Raw genomic sequence first — 19949 nt, forward strand, 5'->3', positions numbered from 1 at the left:
ATAAACATCAGTGCCATTAGATTTTCCAGCTTGGGGAAGTCATCTATAAACCTTTATTAGATTTTTGTAAACCCAAGGGCAGATGAAAGGCATGAAATACAATAATCTAGCAGGATTGGCCTTGAGGCAAAAATGGGATCACAGAACTCATACAACATGTAAGTGCACAATAGGGTAAGTCTGGAAGAAGGAAACTAGACCCTCTCAACATGTGTATCTTACCTCTTAAATAACATCAGTTGCCATACTCTAAAAAAAATATGCGTGTAAGTGTGCCAGGGCAAGTCGGGGCATTCCATTCTTTGAGATTGAAGAAACATGATCAAGAAAACAGGGAATCAAGGGTGTCTTCAACACATATACAGAGAAAGACAAATATTCACTATTTATCACCGAGGCAAACAAACATAAAAGCACTGGGAACTTCATAATTTTTTACAAATCAAGGCCTTGGCCAGGAAGCTGAGTAAAATGTTTCTGTGTATTCATAGTAAGAGTAGAAGCAAAAGAGGTTCATATTGCAGAGGGCAGAAGGGATATGTGCAAGCCTTTTACTGATAGATTTTTCACTCACTATTTTATTTTGTACGTACTAATAACAATCCTGAAAAAAGGCATTTTTTTTTACAGTGAACATACCTTTTCTAAAACTGGGGTTATGTAGTATTAAAAAATGAGGGTGTATGGGAGGAGAATGAGAGAGAGTGGGTGTACAGACAGAGACAGAGTGAAGATCCTACCAGCTGAAGAAATATTTAGAATTGCCAGGTATAATATATGCATATAGGGAAACACTTGTTACAAAATAAGCTATAGCTCAATTTTAACCCTAAATTCAAAGGACACTATCAATGGAATTCCGAAACAATTGGTCCTAAGTGTTTTCTATATTATAGAAACTTCAGCATTATCTCACTTATTCTTTTTTAATAAATAAAATTATTTAAATGAGGAGTTCATCACCAAGTCCTTCTAAAAAGATATATGCCTCTTTATCAAAACAAAAGCCAGGCTTATTTAGCTACATAATATAGGCCAAACCAGTGATGGGTAAGTGACTTAAAATAAATATCTCCTATGATCAATTGTCTAAAATTTTCTGTAATTGTAAGCTTTGTTTAAAATAGTAAAATTTAGTATCTATCATCCAAGTATACTCCACTCCTTCCCACCTTCTTCATTTTCTAATCTTACCAAAATATATCTACCTAGAGAATCAAGGTAAAAATAATAGACAAGATAAATGAAGGAAATTTTAAAAATTCCAACAAAATGAACCACCACTTTTCTTGGTATTGAAAATAGGTGTACATTTAACCAAGGTTAACTGCAGTAAAAAACTGTTATGAATCTACTGCTATACTTAATATTTTATATTTACTCAGACACACTTTGAAGTTTCTAAATATATCTAAGTGGCTAAAAAGGACTTCGTATCTTGAAAATTTCAATAAAGAAAACTTGCTTAATTCAAACATTTGCCAAGAAAATTGTTTATCATCAAACACAGGATATTAAATAATTATCTGTTTGCTCTGCTGGCTCAAGATAGATGTAGTACTGATGCCCACGCTTGCTGAAAAAAAAAATGACACAACATCCTCTCTTCGCCATCAATGAGATCTAACAAAGAGTCAAGAATAATAATTTTAGATTTATAAACTGCCTGCTGTGTTCACCAAACATTAGTTACATAGCAGATAATTCTATTCATAGTCTAATATTCATGTAATGAAAATCTCATAAGAACACTGAAGAATTATGCCGTGGTAATAGTGGGAAGTAAAAAGGAAAGAAATTAAAATCTTTCTCTCCCTATAGTCTAAGTTCCATGAGAGGCTATGTTCATGTCACCACTGAATATCCAGCCCTCAGCAAATTACCTGGCATACAGTAAGCACTCAATAAGTATTCAACAAACAAGTAAAATCACAACCCTCATTTCAATAAAACACTGCACAACATTCAGTGTCATCTTAAACATATTAAAGAGTGATTTTAAATGAATGCTCTATTTATATAAAATATATGAAGATAGTTTTTTTGTGTTAACTATTAAATATCTAATGAATGGCATAACTAGAACTTACTTAGGAGAAAGGCTGACTAGAAAGTGACCTAAAATTATCTCTATGTGAAGATTTCCAGTTTCACTGAAAATTATAAGTAGAAGTAAGTTTTAAAACTAAGAAATTATTTGTTCACTGAAACTGAAAGGTAAAGTCTCTCCTCTTCATTGTGTTTAGCAAGTGAGTTTCCTGCTAATGCAGGAATAGATCCTGGGGTTCCCATCACAGCATATGACGTTTTTGGACTAAAATCTTTCAGATAATCTATTCTGTGAACAGAGAACTCTTGCCTTTATTTCATACTAACACACATCCAGCGGTAAGCAGAATGACTCATGACAGGTGCTTAATATTTATTAAGTACATCAATGAATGGGCAGAAACAACAGAAAGACATATTGTAACTGAATATAAGAAAGAACTTTCTAAGATATAAAGCTGCAAATTTTTATTGTTGTATCTTCTTAGTTTTCTCCAACTTAGCCAAACCCATTCTTTCAACTGGTATCCATCTTACATGATTGTGAGTTACCTCATATTTCCCACCACTTTAAAATATATTTGTATGACTGTTAATCTGTGCTATCTAGAACTGGGCACAATATTCCCAGTTGGAAGTGGCACGTGCCGAGCAGAGCTGAGTATCAGCCACCTTTACTCTATAAATCAGTGCAGTCTAAGACACATGAGATGTTCTTATGGCCACTAGACACATACTGAATTGATTATATCCAAAGCTCAGTTCTCACTCTTCACCTTGCAGAGCTATCAACATTTGGGACAGATCATTGCCTCCTCCTTGAAATAACTTTCTTTGCTTTCTGAGCATCAAATTGAATTTTTTCTATTATCTCAATGCCCATTCATTCTCTGTCACTTTTCCTGATCGTTCTTCATCATCCAGTGCCCTGGCACTCACACCTCAACCCTGGTTTTTATTCTGTTTATACTCACTTCCTTTTATCTCATTTAGTTCATGACTTTAAATTCCATGTCGATGCTGAAAACTCCAGATTTACATAATTAACCCCAATATCACACATAAACTAGAGGCAACTATAGCATCTTAAACATAGCATGACAGAAACTGAGTTCCTAAACTTCTTCGAAACTGTCTTTCCCACAAATTTTTCTGTCTAGAGTTACTAGTTATTTCATCTTTCGAAAGTCGCATAGGTTTAAAATACTCAAGGCCTCCCTTGGTCACTGTCTTTCTGTCATATTCCACATTCAGTGTGCTAATCTTGTTGACTCTACATTCAAAATGTATTCAGAATTCACTACCCCCTACCATTCCATTGCTACTACCCTAGTGAAAGCCACCTTCTAGATTATTGCAATAGCCTCCTAAACTAATCTCTTGCTCCTAACCAAGAACCCCTCTTATCTATTCGTAACACAGCAGCGAGATTGTTAATGAGATGGTTATGGAAGTATATTCATGTCATTCTTCTATTTAAATCCCTCCAATGGCTTTCAATCTTCATCTAGAGGCAGTGGTTATAATGATTTGCAAGGTCTAACACAGCATGTCCTTGCAATTCTGTTAACACCCAACTTCCATTTCTTCTACTCTCCTCCTTTCTCACTTCACACCAGATACACTTATCTCCCCCACTGGACATGCTAACCATGCTCTTTCCTTGGGACCTGCACAGGCTGTTCTCTCTGTCCAGAACGCTCTTCCTCCATGTGGCTTTGCTTTCATATCTCACTCAGTCCTTTATTCGAACGTCATCCCAATAAAGCGTTTCCTGGCAATTTTTAAAAACTGCAATCCCTTGACACTCCATTCATGGCTTTCCTATGTATTTTGTTTGAACAACATCATCTAATTTTTTATATTTTTCACATTTAGTATATTTCTGTCTGTTCTACTTGCACCCTACTTCTACTAGAAACTTTTAAGGACAGAGATTTCTTTTTTTTTTCTATAGCTTTTCCCAGCATCTAGAGTAATGTATGAAATGTGTGAAATGCTGAATAAATATCTTTGAATGATACAACAATATATGAGAGTTTTAAGGGAAAACATTTCACTGGTGACTTTTCAAGTATTAGCCAGCCGGGAAATGTTTTGGCATGATGGAATCCACACTTTTCTAAAGTGCATCATAAGTCATACTTTAATCATCTTTCCTCACCCAAAATAGAGGTAATCTGGTCTCTCTTACCTGCCTTTATTATCTTGGAAACCAAAATTTCTCCTAGGACATTGGTTCCTGGGTCATGGCAAATGCATCAAAGGGGCACTATTCAATCTGGGTAATAATATATTCTCATTAGCGAATTCCCATAGAAGCCCTACATAATCAATGTGCTCCCTCTAGGCACCTATCTTAAATAATAGGGAGAAAGAGGAATAGAAAATGGCATGGTCTCCTTAAAAGACTACATGGGCAAAATAATACTTTGATTATACAATAAAATAAGCCAAATATGAAAAGTACTATTTTCTAATTTAAAGATAACATTATTAAGGAGGGAAGAGAAAAACAGCAAGTCAAGGTCACATTTTGCAGAATGAATTAACCAAAACTGCATTATAAAAATCCATATTCATCTTTTAATATTAAAAATAACTTTAACAATAACATGTACACACAAATAACTAACTCCTCAGGGAACTAAAGTGAATAAAGTAATGTAGGGTTTTTTTCATTACCAATAACTTTTAACTTTTGTTTCCTTTAAGAATTTTATATTTTAGTGTCAGACTGAATGAAAATCCTCTTTCTTCAGATCTGCATTGTAACAATATAAGTAATACACACCAAAGATAAATAACTGCAGAGTATGTCCTACAAGTTCTGAATGAGACACTGGCCACTAAACATTTATCATACTTTTAAAGTCAGAAGTAACTGAAATGTTTAATTGCTAATCGTTATTTATTTCAAACATAAAGGTTAAAAGCTTTTGTTAATTAACATATAAGCCAGATTATAAGCAATATTAATGTAAATATGGAAATACAATTATCATTTTTAGACATGCTAACTAGCAACAGCATATGGTCCAAGAACTGTTCCAAGAATTTTACTTCACACGTAATAAAGAACGTGAGTGCTATGCCATGAACTGTGTATGAATCCTGACATCTTTGATTTTTCAAATACTTTTCCAACACAGCTATTCTTTGTATACTTTTTTTTAAAAAAGGAGACATCTCTTAAAGAATACATTTCATCCATTATAGAGTATGACTGACTAAATAAACTTAGCAACTTCATTGATTTTCTCAAATAATCTTATTGTCTCAAATATTTTTAATTATATTTTGTATAAATACTTTTGTTATACATATGTTCTATTTTATACAAGGAGACTGTGGCAGAACTGGAAAGCGAAAACAGGTCTCTTGCTTCACAGCTCATCTTTCCATTACACTCTTCAGCTGAAGTGAAATTAAAAAAACAAAAACAACAAAGACTCATTCTTGGAGCAGAAGATACTGAACAAGAATACTAATTAATTAAGTTATTAGCAATGTAAACTCTCACCTAAAGTATAAGCAGGTTTATCTTTTTACACTAGTTAGAAGAAAAACTATATTTTGGAGGAATTGAGAAAAATACCACAGTCACTGGAATAAGGGAAGGAGATAACTAAGGAAGTTGAAATAATTCTTGTTATACAATGTTAAACATAGCAATTAAATTGTTTTCAAACAGTACACAAAATGGTAATCATAGGATGAAAGTGACTCTTTTTAATTGACACATAATAATTTTACATATTTATGAAGTACATAGTGATATTTTGATACAAGTATAGAATGTGTAATGATGAAATTAGATTGAATACCATATCCATTACCTCAAACATTTGTTAATATCATTTCTTTGTGCTGGGAACATTCAGAATCCTCTCTTCTAGCTATTTGAAAACATAAAATAAATTATTGTTAACTATATCGCACTACAATGTTATAGAACACCACAGCTTATTTCTCCTATATCGCTATAAGTTTGTATGTGTGGACCAACTTCTATCTTCCTCTCTCCCCTAAACTTCTCAGTAACCACTATTTTACTATCTGCTTGTATTAAAGATTTTAGCCCTTACATATAAGTGAGAACATACAGTAGTATTTGTATTTCTATACCTGATTTATTTCACTTAACATAATGTCCTCCAGGCTCAACAATATTGCTACAAATGACCAGACTTCTTTCTTTTTTTATGGCTGAATAGTATGCCATTGTGTATATATGTACCACATTTAAAAAATCTATTGACCTGTTGATCGATACTTAGGTTGATTTCATATCTTCGCTAGTGTGAATAGTGCTACAGTAAACATAGGGGTGCAGATAGCTCTTCGACATGCTGATTTCCTTTCTGAAAGTTGTTATTTATCCAAGCCAATCAACAGCATTTTCTCCAAGGGCAAAATATTTACTTTTCTCTTTTTTTATGTTACCTTGGGTATCAGCTGAGAAGGCATCTCAAAAGGTGTAAAGCATTTATTAACTCCTTACTTTATAACTGATCTTAGGACTTTACTGTATGGAGAACGTGCACACCTACCCACAATATTGAACATTTCTTAACTGGCTTTTCATTAGATGATCGGTCTGTTTAGGTTCACAGTCAAGAGTGGGCATATATGTCAAACATTTTGATAAACTAATGGCTATTTCGAGAAAAGTATTGCAGACGCTAAATTGTAAAATTAGCAACATGGAAATGCAGTAAATCTGTAAAAGTTTAATTATAACTTTGGCAACAAAACTATAAGTTACAATATTACAAATGAAGGATATCACTGTATTTTAAGAAAAGAAGTAAACAGAGATGGCCTAAACAAGTCTCCCTAGTTTTATTTTCCACATGTATAGTCACACCACTATAATAAAATCGTGTTTTTTAAGGTCTTCGACAATATCTTTCTTGCTAAACACAAAGGTCTTTTCTCAGTTTTCTTTACCTTTAATCCCTTTCCAAATTCTGCAACTCCTGAATACATGCCTTCCTGAAATATGCAGATTATGTATTTAGCAGAAAAATACAAAAAAACATTCCAGAGCTTTTAAAAATCAAACCTAGACATGAGTCTTACTTTTTCATTTATAACTTATTTAGAAACAGAGATTCTATCTAGAATGCATACTAAATTTATTTCATGTACACACATAAACATTTTTTCAAAGAAATGATCATGGAGAGTTAAGGAAATCATCTGAATAACTAAGGACAAATTATTACTTTACATGAAATATACAAACAATTGAGGCAATGTTGCTTTCTCATCCAATAACTTCCTCATGTAATTTGTATGTGTGTGGCAAATAGCAATTCAACCACATTACACCTTGTTTAGTTTATCAATTAATTATTTCTTCAAAGATATGTACTTTCTGTTTTTCAGCTACTATTGTAAACTACTATGTCATTTTATCTTTTCATAGCATCCACAAGCAAAGGCTGAATTAATAGGCTTTCATTATATAACTCTGCTTTAAGGCAAATGTAGACAACATGCTACACTGCCTCACACAGTTCAGTTCAATAGAAGTAATATATTAATCTATTTCTCAACAAAATACATATTATACAACTACTACACACCTGACATTGTTAGGTGCTTGACTTTTTTGTTGTTCACTGAGATCACAGGAAACAGGTACTTGACTTTTGATAAGACTTTTAATAACAGCACTTGTTTAAAAATATTCTCACAGAATTGGCTTCAAAGTATGTTTACAGTGAAGCTCAATTGCTTGTCTGCGTCATGACTAAGATTAAGTGTAGTACAGTGGAGCTCAGTGGACCTGGTGGAAGGTGACAAGTAGAACTGAATAAAGCAAGCAAAAAATAAACAAAAAAACTTGAGAAAAGTAATAATTTGATAAAAATGTTTATAAAATAAAATAAGTACAATAATGGTAAGTATAACTCTTTTCACCCCAACTCTGGCAAATTATATTTCTAGTAAGTACTATAAATAATGAACAGTTATCTACAGAACATAAGCTTTGTATATCTGTAATCTTTTATAGGATACATACTTAAATTACAAATTCCATCTCTTTGCTAAGTGGCTTATAAATTTTTATATGCAATTTATAGGAACTCAATTATAATGTTAAATTTAATTTTTGCACTATATCGTAATATATATGTGCATGACAAAAGTAAACAAGTTTATATAAACGTTGTTTATTGTGCACATTGGATTAATATATCTCAAATTCTGAAGACAAAAGGGAGAGCTATTTCAGAAAATGCCTTAAAATTTCAATACAATTAAGTAAAAAATATGATTTAGAGTATTTTTGAATTTCAAATAAACTGATATGATCAACAATGTGATATGGCAGATTTAAAGCAATTAACTTGTGCAGAGTATTAATTTAAACATAAGAAATGCTGGCTCAAATTCATCAAAATAATAGAAACTAATTTCATATTTATTTTTATGTTAAATTTATATCGTTTTAAACTTTTAGATTCAGGGGTACATATGCAGGTGTCTTATTGGTAAATTTTGGGTCATGGTTGTTTGGTGTACAGATTATTTCATTACCCAGGTAATAAGCATAGTATCTGACAGGTATTTTTTCTGATGCTCTCCCTCCTCCGAAATTCCACCCTCAAGTAGCCCTGATAATCAGTCCTTCCCTTCTTTGTGTCTCTCTGTACTCAATGTTCAGCTTCCACTTATAAGTGAGAACATGCACCATTTGGTTTTCTTTTCCTGCTTTAATTTGTTTAGGATTATGGCCTCCAGCTCCATCCACGATGCTTCGAAGAACATGATCTCATTCTTTTTTAAGGCTATGTAGTATTCCACAGCATTTATACAGCACATTTTCTCCATGCAGTCTCTAACATTGATAGTCATTTAGGTTGATTGCATGACTTTGCTACTGTAAATTGTGCTGTGATGAACATATGCATGCATGTCTCTTTATGGCAGAATAATTTATATTCCTTTCGTTATATATCCAATAATGGAATTGTTGGATCAAATGATAGTTCTGTTTTAAGTTCTTTGTGAAATCACCACACTGCTTTCCACAATGGCTGAACTAATTTACATTCCCACCAGCAGTGTGTAAGTTTTTCTCCAAAACCTCGCCAGCATCTGTTATTTTTTGACTTTTTAATGATGCCATCCTGACTGTTGTGAGATCTCATTGCAATTCTGATTTGCATTTCTCTAACGATTAGTGATGTTGAGCATTTTTTTATGTGTTTGTTGGCCACCTGTATGTTCTCTTCAAAGCATCTCTTCATGTTCTTTGCCCACTTTGTAATAGGATTGTTTAATACTGCAAACCAGACAGGTGAAAGAGCTGTACAATGAGAATTACTAAACACTGCTGAAAGAAATCAAGAGATGGCACAAGCAAATAGAAAAACATTCCATGCTAAATGATAGGAAAAAATCAATATTGTTAAAATGGCCATACTGCTCAAAGCAATTTACAGATTCAGTGTTATTCCTATCAAAATACCGATGGCCTTGTTCACATAATTAGATAATACTATTTCAAAATTCATATGAACCAAAAAAGAGCTGAATTAGTCAGGACAATTCTAGGCATCATGTTACCAGACTTCAAACTATGTTACAATGCTATGGTAACCAAAAAAGCATGGTATTGGTACAAAACTAGACAGAATAGAGAGCCCAGAAATAAAGCTGCACACCTATAGCCATCTGATCCTTGACAAAGTCAACAAAAACAAACAGTCGGGAATGAACTATTTATTCAATAAATGGTGCTCGAATAACTGACTGGCAGAGGACTGAAGCTGGACCCCCTCCTTACACCATATACAGAAATAAACTCAATATGGATTAAAGACTTAAATGTAAAACCTAAAACTATAAAACACTGGAAGATAATCTAAGGAATACCATTCCACACATAGGCCCTGGCAAAGATTTCATGATGAAGATGCCAAAAGCAACTGCAACAAAAAAATTGAAAAATGGGAGGTAATTAAAGAGCTTGTGCACAGCAAAAGAAACTATCAAGAGAGTAAACAGACAACCTACAGAATGGGAGTAAATATTTGCAAATTTGGCGTCCAACAAAAATCTAATAGCCAGAATCTATTAGGAACTTAAACTAATTTTATATTTCTAAAGATAATTCTCTAACCAGCATATACAATACCTACAATCTAAAACACTTTCCAACTACTAGAGAACAAACTTAATGTATAATGTAGAAAAAAATATGTCCAAAGAAGCACATTAAGGTGTTAGCATTTCTGCTACTGTGCATAGAAAACTGTATCCCCGTGGCTTTTCCATGCATTATAACTAGGACATTCTGACTCAAATCCACAAATATCAAGGCTAAACGTGTGATGCAAATCCATTTCATTCTCTGATAACCATGAACACATTTGCATGTTTCACCTTTAAACTTAATCCAAAACTAGTATAGATTGCGATGTGTAGCTCATATTTTAAAATTTTCCAGCATTAGTATGCATTATTTTTATTAGAATTCATTTTTTCCCTAGAAATAGGACAAAACAAGTGTGAAAATCAGGGACAGGAAGAAATAAATAACCTAGAAGGCAACAGGACAGGCCACAGACCCATATAATCTCAGGTGCTGTCTCACCCAGCAAGTGTATGGGCTTTATCACCTTTGGCAATTTAACTTCTCTCAGCATTTAGAGTAATAACATATTCCTCATAAAACTATTGCAAGTTTGATTCCTAGAGGGTCAATTAAGTGTTAACAGACCAGAATGTATCCTTCAATATATTTTACGTCAATCCAGTCTTACTTTTTCTGCTTCCCAAAATGGGGGATATTCAAGAAATATTATAAAAATTATTCTACCTCTGTTTTTAGTTTTATAACAAAATGAGACTTTTCATCTAATGTAAAACATAATCATCAACATATGTGATACATTATCTGTCTAGGGTTGTAATGTAAGTGTTTTGCCCTGACCAAACCTGGGACAATAATTATATTTCAAATTTTACAGTTTCATTGGTATTTATATTATAATTCCAAAAGATTTGTTAAAGTTCTCAGTATCATTAAGGACATAAGGAAATACTTTTTAAAAAGTGAAATAATTATATTTTTAAAAAGCACCTGTGTTTTAGAAGGGAGACCACCAGCAAAGATGTAGAATAGTAGTGGGAAAATAGGAGCAAAAAGGAATAACCTGTTAGACCCATAAGTTAACCAGTAATAATCATCCACAGTTTTCGTTTTTTTTTTAAATTTTTAATCCAATGCCTATGTATGTATCTATCTGTAACAATTAAAAGAGAGGCATGGAAACTATACTCTTTGAATCCTTATTAGCTTCTTATTGTGGTATGAATAACAATAAATTACATTATTTTCCTTTGTATTTTGTGAAAATTTAAATAGAGAAATGGAAAATTTCCTATTTAGCAATAGAGATTATTAAAATTCAAATCACACATAGTGAAATTATCTAATTCATTTCTTGATATACTCCAGAAATGGCTGGATAGAGATCTGAACATGTATCCAGTATACGAGAGACTATAATGAATCTTTCTTGCTATAACCTACAAGAGAGGCACAAGTACTATCCTTGGTACCCAAAACATATTGGATAATGTTTCATTATAATTGATGTACCTTTAAAAGCCTGTTTAAAGTAGTGTTTAAAAAATAGTTCATGTAGTATACTGAGCACTAAAACTTTCAAGCCTACTGCTACCCTACTACTAGAATAAAAGTATTTTAATACAAGAAAGAAAAATAATATATAATCATCACATAATATTTTAAGGTTGCCCAATAAAATATTTCTCACAACCTCTTCAATGAGTTTAGCATCAGAAAACGAGGCAAATGCAAGGTATACATGAAAGTTTCAGATTCTATTCAAATCTCATATGTTACAAATTGCTTGGATTTCATGTGTATCTCGCTTTGAAAGTGAAGTGGGCAGTCAAATGTAGAACTGTTCAAAGCCTGTTACACTTTTTTGTTGTTGTTTTGAGATGAAGTCTCGATATGGTGCCCAGGCTGGAGTGCAGTGGCACATTCTTGGCTCACTGTAACCACTGCCTCCTGGGTTCAAGTGACTCTCCTGCCTCAGCCTCCCGAGTAACTTGGACTACAGGCACGTGCCATCACGCCCAGCTAATTTTTTGTATTTTTAGTAGAAACGGGGTTTCATTATGTTAGCCAGGATGGTCTTGATCTCCTGACCTTGTGATCTGCCCACCTTGGCCTCCCAAAGTGCTGGGATTACAGTCATGAGCCACCCTGCCCAGCCCCTTTTGCCCTTTTAAGAACAGAAGTGAATAGTTCATCCCCAATACCATTTCCAATAGCAGCCACTGCTCAAGTAACCAAGAGTAACCTCTTGCTTTGAATGGCATCCTTCTTCCAACTTAACAATTTTACCATAAATTTGAAGGATCAGTAGGGTAATATAAATTGGATAGTTTACAAAATATTATTTTTGTAAAAAAAAAAAATGAAGAACAAAGAAGCTTTTATCAGCCAACCTATTCCTTTTGTTTGCCCTCTATAGGGGTGGCAGTTTGAAGTAGTTAGAAAAAAAGACATAAAAATGAAGTGTCAATGAGTAATTAAAAGTGGCTGCTGGTGTTGTTTTACTGTGTTTGGTTGAATGCACAGTCAGTACAGTGAGAATCTTCACAGAAAATACCTTAAACAACAGAAGAGAGTATTACTGCTGTGTTTTCAAATCCGCAATTCAAAGTTCCACTTTTCTCCCATGGGAGACTGACCCAGAACACTGAAGAAAGATCCACAAGGATAAGGTTGCTCAATAATGTCAAAGATTACCAGTGATCAAAAGCAAGGTTCCAGTGACCGCACACCATTTCCAAAAGGTCAGAATCACAAGTTCTTTTAGTAAGTGAATGTCTTTACACACTGATTGCACAAGGCTGCAACAAAAGTCTATTTTTATTCTCTGGAATATAGATTAGAAATGAGACCTAATTTTCTGTGGATAATTTTTTGACTAATTCTACCCTTAGAAAAAAAGTACTTGTATAAACATAAAATCAGTTTGGGCATTGTGCTGTATTTTGTTTACAAGAATGTATAAGTGTCAAAGGAAAGAAAATGTATTTTCAAAGGGCCTCAACAACTACTTTAAAAGAAACTCACTCAGATTTGTTGAAACGTATTCAGTAGATAATTGAGAGATTTCTCTCATAGAGAGCTGGCAGGAAAAGAAAATATTCCACTATTTTTCCATGTCAAAACAGTAGGGTATCAGAGACAAGCCTGTTGTTCTCACCACTGATCTCAAACCTGGAGCTCTCAAGTTAGATATACCTCAGAAAGACAAGTAAGTATCACAGGATGGAAAAAGCAGCAGCATCCTGGAGGCAAAGAAATGAATTCTCAGGGAACAACTTGCTCTTTGTTCACCGTTTATATGACTCTTGTGACACTGGGATAATGATTTCATATTGTAGCATGCTTTTTCCTCTGCACATAGTTCTTTATCACCAAAACAAACCGGAAGGAAGAAATGGAGTGAGGATGGAGGGAGGTGAGGAAAGGAGAGAAGGAGAGAAAGAAAGGGAAGAAGAAGCATTGGGAGGGAGAGAACAAAAGGGAGATAACTCATCAAAGTATAAAAGTCTTGAACAGGAAGCCTAAGAATATCATCATGTTGCCCCCAAAGCCCCACCAACAGCCTCTGGGAGTAGAAATGTAAAAGAAAAAACAATTTTCTGGGGTTAAGGAAAGTCTGGGACTGCTGTCATTCATATGCAATTCCATCCAAATTCAGAGTGCTTGAGGAAATCACATGCTTCTCTCTTCTCTCTCTTTTCTTGTGTTTTACATTCTTCAGCTTCTTAATTCTTGCTTTTTAAATTTAATAGTTTGAAATAGTCTAAGCAGGGTGTATGTGTTAGTGTGTATGTATTCAATAGCTTAAAACCAATCAAATATATTAAATAAGAGGATGACTTTCGGGTACCTTGGAAGCTCCTACAAAGTTACAGGGGATATTCTGCTTGTGATTCCAATGTCACCTCTGAACCACTGAAATTCAACTCTCTCTCCAAATCGGTATTCCAATAAATCATGTTTCTTTTTTGCCCAGTTTGGCTATAAATGGGCTTAAATTTCAAAAATAGATGTTCACAAATGTTTAAAATTTCCTCAAAGTTCTCAATTATACCTGAATATTAAATAATAATCAAAACAATAAAATGGTTATTTTTCATTCTCTTATTTGTTTAATGGAGGTGAGATACAGAATATATCTTAAAAACTTAAAACAGCTACAGAGAGTTGATCTTTAGAATCTTTTCAGTGTTCCTCCTATAAAATAATTGTCTTCCAAAGTTATACTATCTAACCTCAAAACACGATATAAATTGAGTGCAGTGATGGAAGAGGTCCTGTAGTCTGATAGAGAAGAAAATCATATGTATTATATATTTTAATACATATTACATATCTCTATATATCTTTATATTTATCTCTCCTTATAGCTATATCTATATGTACAGAGAGATAATCAAATTTTATGTTAAATTAAATAAATATTAAATTTTATATAAATATATGCACACATATAATACCGTAGGATACCAACATTTTGTTAAATAACAATTTCTCAGACTGTACAGGAATAAAATTTTACATGAACACTTAGCATCATTTTTAAAAACATGTAATACAAAAACTGGCAATAAAAATAAAGTTTTAATTTATTGGGAGACAGTGTCTTCAGAATTCAAAGTTCATTTTTAGAAACTGATTATATCTAATACAACTCATTAATTGCTAAAATTTTGCCTAGAGATTGGTTTTTAGAAGTGTCAACATTACTTGTTTAAAGAATAGTCAACAATTTATTATTCTTTTGTAGTCCTGGTTATTGAGAGGGTTACATATTTTGAGAGTAAAGACAACATTAATCTTGTATAATAATCAGCATTATTTTGTTACTTTTTCCAAAACTGCACTTTGTCACAGTTAAATTTCTAGCAAAGAATTCAATTCCACTACATCAACACCACTAACTCATAACTGCATGAGGTTTTTATTTTATAAAACATTTTTTCGTGTATGGCTTCATGTAATACTGAGATTAACTAATAAGATAGAGAGATTGCATTACTTGCCCAAGGTCACAAAACAACTTGATCAACCTGGGATTCAAACATTTTGATTCTAAATTCAGTGTCCAATTTCTCTGATATGTCTTTTATGTCTATTTTTCTCTAGATGCATTATTACATAGAAACTGATTTTATTTGGATACAGAAAAATAATCCACTGGGCTCAATATATTTATTGACTATGTAAACAGCCCAGGCAATACATATTTTTGGCATGTCAGTACATTGAAAAAACATATGTCTAAAGAATATATAAAAGAAAAGTAAAATAACTTTGGGGAATGTTTCTGGTTAACAAATCATTCCTAAATACTAAACTAGACCCTATTTATTTACCATACAATGTACAAATAATCTCTCCCTTTATCTATATAAGTTAGATCAATTATATTTGCCATATTCCAATTCAAAATAGTGTTACAGGGAACAATAACAATTACTGAGAAATATAAATCCTCATGATTCCTAGGTTCCAAAGGGAACTAAACATAGGAACAGATGTTAATAAGCCATAAACTCTTTGTTTAGCTATATATGCCTGATTATTACGGGAAGTATGTCAATACTATATAAACAAAACAATTTCTTTAAACATGTAAAATATGAATTCATATATATTCAAACAGGATATATACATATCTGAGTGTGTATGTATATGTGTGTATATGTGTATGTGCATACATAAACTTTACTACAGAATTCACAATAGTAAATCATTCAGTAATGAATCTTCTTGACCAATTTAAATTCTGATTTAACCTACTGTGTGGTTTGTAAACAATTATCATGAATGTATCTAATGAAAACATTATTAAATTATCACATCTTCATTCTAGAAATATTATGGGTACAGGTTTAGAATACCCGATCTGAAAATTTAAAATCCAAAATGCTCCAAAGTTAAAAAGAATTTTGAGCACCGAAATGATGCTCAAAGGAAATGCTCATTCGATCATTTTGGATTTTGTACTTTTAGACTGGGAACAGTAAGTATAATACAAATATTCCAAAACTCCAAAAAAAATTCAAAATCTGAAACACTTCTGGTCCCAGGCACTACAAATAAGGGATACTCAACCTGTAGTAAAATGTTCCTATATATAATTGCAAGTAAGCCACTTTTTAAAAATTGAAGATTTATTTCTAAATGACAAGGGAAACTAATACTTGGGTAAAAAGTTCCATGTGGTTTTTACAAAGAAATGTTAAATGTTTTAGAAATCCATATTATATGTCTTCAATTATTTTTGTAAAAATCAAAAGGTCAAATTAAAGTTATACATTAAGAGAAAAAAACACAAACTTGGCTGTGTAAAGTTGGTTTTGATAGTGGAACACTTATAAATGCAATCACAATCTATGGCCTTGTGAAGATACAGGTAGTAGTCTGTGAGAGAACTCAGGGCAAGAGGCAGAGATTCACGGGCTCACCTGCATAGGAGTGACAGTGGAAAGTGGAAAAGTACTCACCCTTTCTCCTAGTACCATCGGTCTAAATTTTCCACAATTCTTGCTGTGTAAGCATGATAACCTATTTAGTCTATTAAAGATTGGACTGCCTTCTCTTCTGCAAATCAGACAATCTATAGCTTAAAATAATGGCAGATATTTAGGTCACTTTCAAACAGACAGCCAATCCATCTACTCTATATTTTAATTTGATTTTCGGAGAACCCCCAGGGTTTCTTGAAATATTCTCAGAGAAGCAAAATACTAAATATACAGTAATCATAATTTCCAAATATACAAATCATAAAACATTTATGCATTTTTGCACAAGATCATAAAATAAGACTACAACAGAAAGGCAAATTTTATATTTCAAACTTACTTTGAGAGTGTGTGTGTGTGTGTGTGTGTATGTGTGTAAACTAAGTTGTTAGGATCACTGACCTTTGACATTAATCAGTTTCGGAAATTAAGAGATAGAAATTATGAAAATCAAAAGATAGGAAAATATAAAAAGTGAGGTATCTATTAATTCAGAATAAAGAAAGTTGTAGAAAACAGAGTATATAATTGAATTTAAAGTACAAGGCTACTTGTAAATGTTTCTAATTTTATCTAACCATCTTAACCCCAATTCACTTCAATTCATATAAACTTTAAATCCTGAACTAAACAACATGCTGAAGTTTAGGTGGTAGCTTTTGCAAACTTACACCAGCAAACTGATACACATGTTAGCTACAGTTAATAATTCAGCACAGGTCCTCTACATACAAAATGACATGCAGATTGGTTATACCTAGAAGTGAAAGGTGACTCAATTTTAGTATCATTTTCATGATTATAATAATCTATAGGTTTCTTTGATTATGGAAGTATATTTGTGATGCCAAATATAATTTAATTTATTCACAATATCTAAGAGAAAAAATTCATAGGCATACTTTCAAGATTTGGAAGACCTCAGATCTCTTTCAGGGTCTGCCTGGTGAAAAAGGCCCAAGACCCATTCAAGCACACATAATTCTGAAGATCTGCCTGCCAGCAATAAAGGCCGAAATTGGATACTTGGTGAGATTAATTACCTAGATAGGGCTTGATAATGCAAGTCAAATGGGAATGTAATTAAAGTGCACCTTCCATGAAAATTATTCATTGCTGATGGATCAGGTGACAGATAAATCAAAAGGCATTTTTTTAAAAGCCCACAGGTTAACTTGAAGCAAGTCTTTCGTCTTTTTAAAACTCTGTAATTGCAGGTGTGGAATTCACTCTTGCTGTCCTATCCTCATCATGATACCATAAGACAAAAAAGTAGATTGTAATGTAATCTATTAGAAATAGAAGCCAATAGAAAAACCATTAGGACCATAGTTACAGACAAAAGTCACCTAGACTGGAACCAGTTGGCTGGCAGCTTTCAGACGAGGATCACTCTACGCTCATACTATAATGGGGATTGCAACCATAAAAAACGACAAGTGATGAATTAATAAGTTGACTAGTCCCTAGGGTACAATTCTTACAGATAAAGGCATGCTGGAGTAATCAAATAGAGTTATAAATTAGATAAATAGAATGGCACAAGAAGTATTTTACATTGTCATTATTAAATAAAGTCTTCCTGGATGTGCTGTTAATTCTTTATTGCCAGTACATTTATTTACAGTGTAGGAACAATAAAAAATACTGTTTTTTAAGGATGGCAGGGTAATTTCAGTTACCCAGAAGGATACTAAATCTAATTTCTATATTGAGTTATCTTATATATGTTTATTATGCATGTAAGAGAAGAGAGATGAAACAAAATATCCAATTAAATGACAGTTATTAGAAAATATGGCGTTACATGTTATTCATTTGCCTACTCTAACTAATGATATGTGTAAAGAAAACACATAGTGTCTGCAAGAACAAACTTCATGCTGAACAAGAAAATCGTGTCATCCAGTAGATGGCATATGGAATTCACAAAAAAAGTCAATTACTATTAGAAGAAATAATAATAACCTAAGCATAAAGGTTGAACACTTTTTGTTCTTTGGAAAACTTTGAATAATACTGATCTACAACAGTTATTACGAACCCTCAAATAGTCATTTGACTCTTCCGAAACTTTATACTTTTTAATTTAAACTTGAAAAACATCCAAAATTTGAACTCAAATTCCTTCAACAATCTATCTGTTCCAGGATCACATAAAAATACTTCAAATTAAAACATAATTAAATTTTTATAATCACTTACATGCAATTAAAATAATAACTGCAGATGTTTTAACCTAGTTCTAACAAAGAAATATTTCTAAAATTGTGTTACATAAAAAAATTTACAAAGCAGCTCTTTTTACACAGTGAAAACTCCAGAAATAAAAAAATTCAAAGTCAAACACATGACGTAGATTTTAGATATGTAAATTGGATACACAGGGTTTGTGTTTGAAGTGCTACAAATTTAAGTGTATAAAAATATATCTGTCAGAGAATTATCTGTTTATAGTTCTTCATTCCTAAAGGTTATGAATTAAAATTGAAGACAGGCATAGCAAACACCCAGTGCATTTTATCAGGAGACATTGCTTTTTGCATTCCCTGCAGGTTCCAGTTAGTAACTTAATCTCAGCCAAACTATAAAGTAAACTGTTCATGATTTGTCAGATTAGCTGATGCTTGTCCAGAAAAATGGTCTGAAAAAAGAGTCACCAGGACACTATAATTAAGATCCATTCATCCATTTCATCCTTGGATTGAAGAAAATAATGAAACATCAAAGTAGGAAGGCAGCAGTCTAAAGGAGGTCAGCTGTTGTATTTTCAAACATAACACCAGTGTTTAATGTAGCAGGTGTACCAGAAGTCACTTACAAATTATATTAATATCCGACATTTGTTGAAATAAGATAATGGCTTTCTGTTCTTTGTTTACATAATTTTCAAAGATAAAGGAAATGTGTCTAAAAATAAAAGATTTATCAGTATTAACAAATACTGCACATAGCAAAAATAAAATTTCCAAATTTTTAGGTGGTTATACTTTTTATATTGGCAAGTACATGATATGGGACATATAATTTAAAATCTACTGGAGAAAGAAGAAGAGATATATGTCTATCTATCTATCATCTATCGTCTATCTAGCATAACACAGTCTTGGTATTAGATGTGTATAAACAGTCCTTTGATTTTATAGCATTTAATATTAATGATACTATATTAGATGAGAGATAGTTATAAATACATAGTCTATCTTTGTAGAATTAACATCTTTCTTTTTATGACCTTTATTTCTGAGATTATCAGGTTCTCAACAATGAAATTTATGTGAGGCTATATT

At 32.5% G+C, this 19949-nt stretch overlaps 1 protein-coding gene across 10 annotated transcripts in view; it reads right to left on the minus strand.

The window, feature by feature from the left end:
- Positions 1–19949, minus strand: part of EPHA7 (EPH receptor A7) — a 183017-nt gene that overhangs the window by 87842 nt on the left and 75226 nt on the right. Inside the window, exon 6 of one of the 10 annotated variants that reach the window (XM_055259023.2) lies at positions 18247–19418. The exons of the other annotated variants lie outside the window; for them this stretch is intronic. Within the exon in view, the coding sequence (XP_055114998.1) occupies positions 19405–19418 (14 nt within the window). The 3' untranslated portion in view covers positions 18247–19404. Of the gene's footprint in view, positions 1–18246; positions 19419–19949 lie in introns of those variants that run through there. 10 annotated transcript variants of the gene reach the window in all.

This window comes from Symphalangus syndactylus, chromosome 2 (genome assembly GCF_028878055.3).
Source record: "Symphalangus syndactylus isolate Jambi chromosome 2, NHGRI_mSymSyn1-v2.1_pri, whole genome shotgun sequence".
Taxonomy (NCBI): Eukaryota; Metazoa; Chordata; class Mammalia; order Primates; family Hylobatidae; genus Symphalangus; species Symphalangus syndactylus.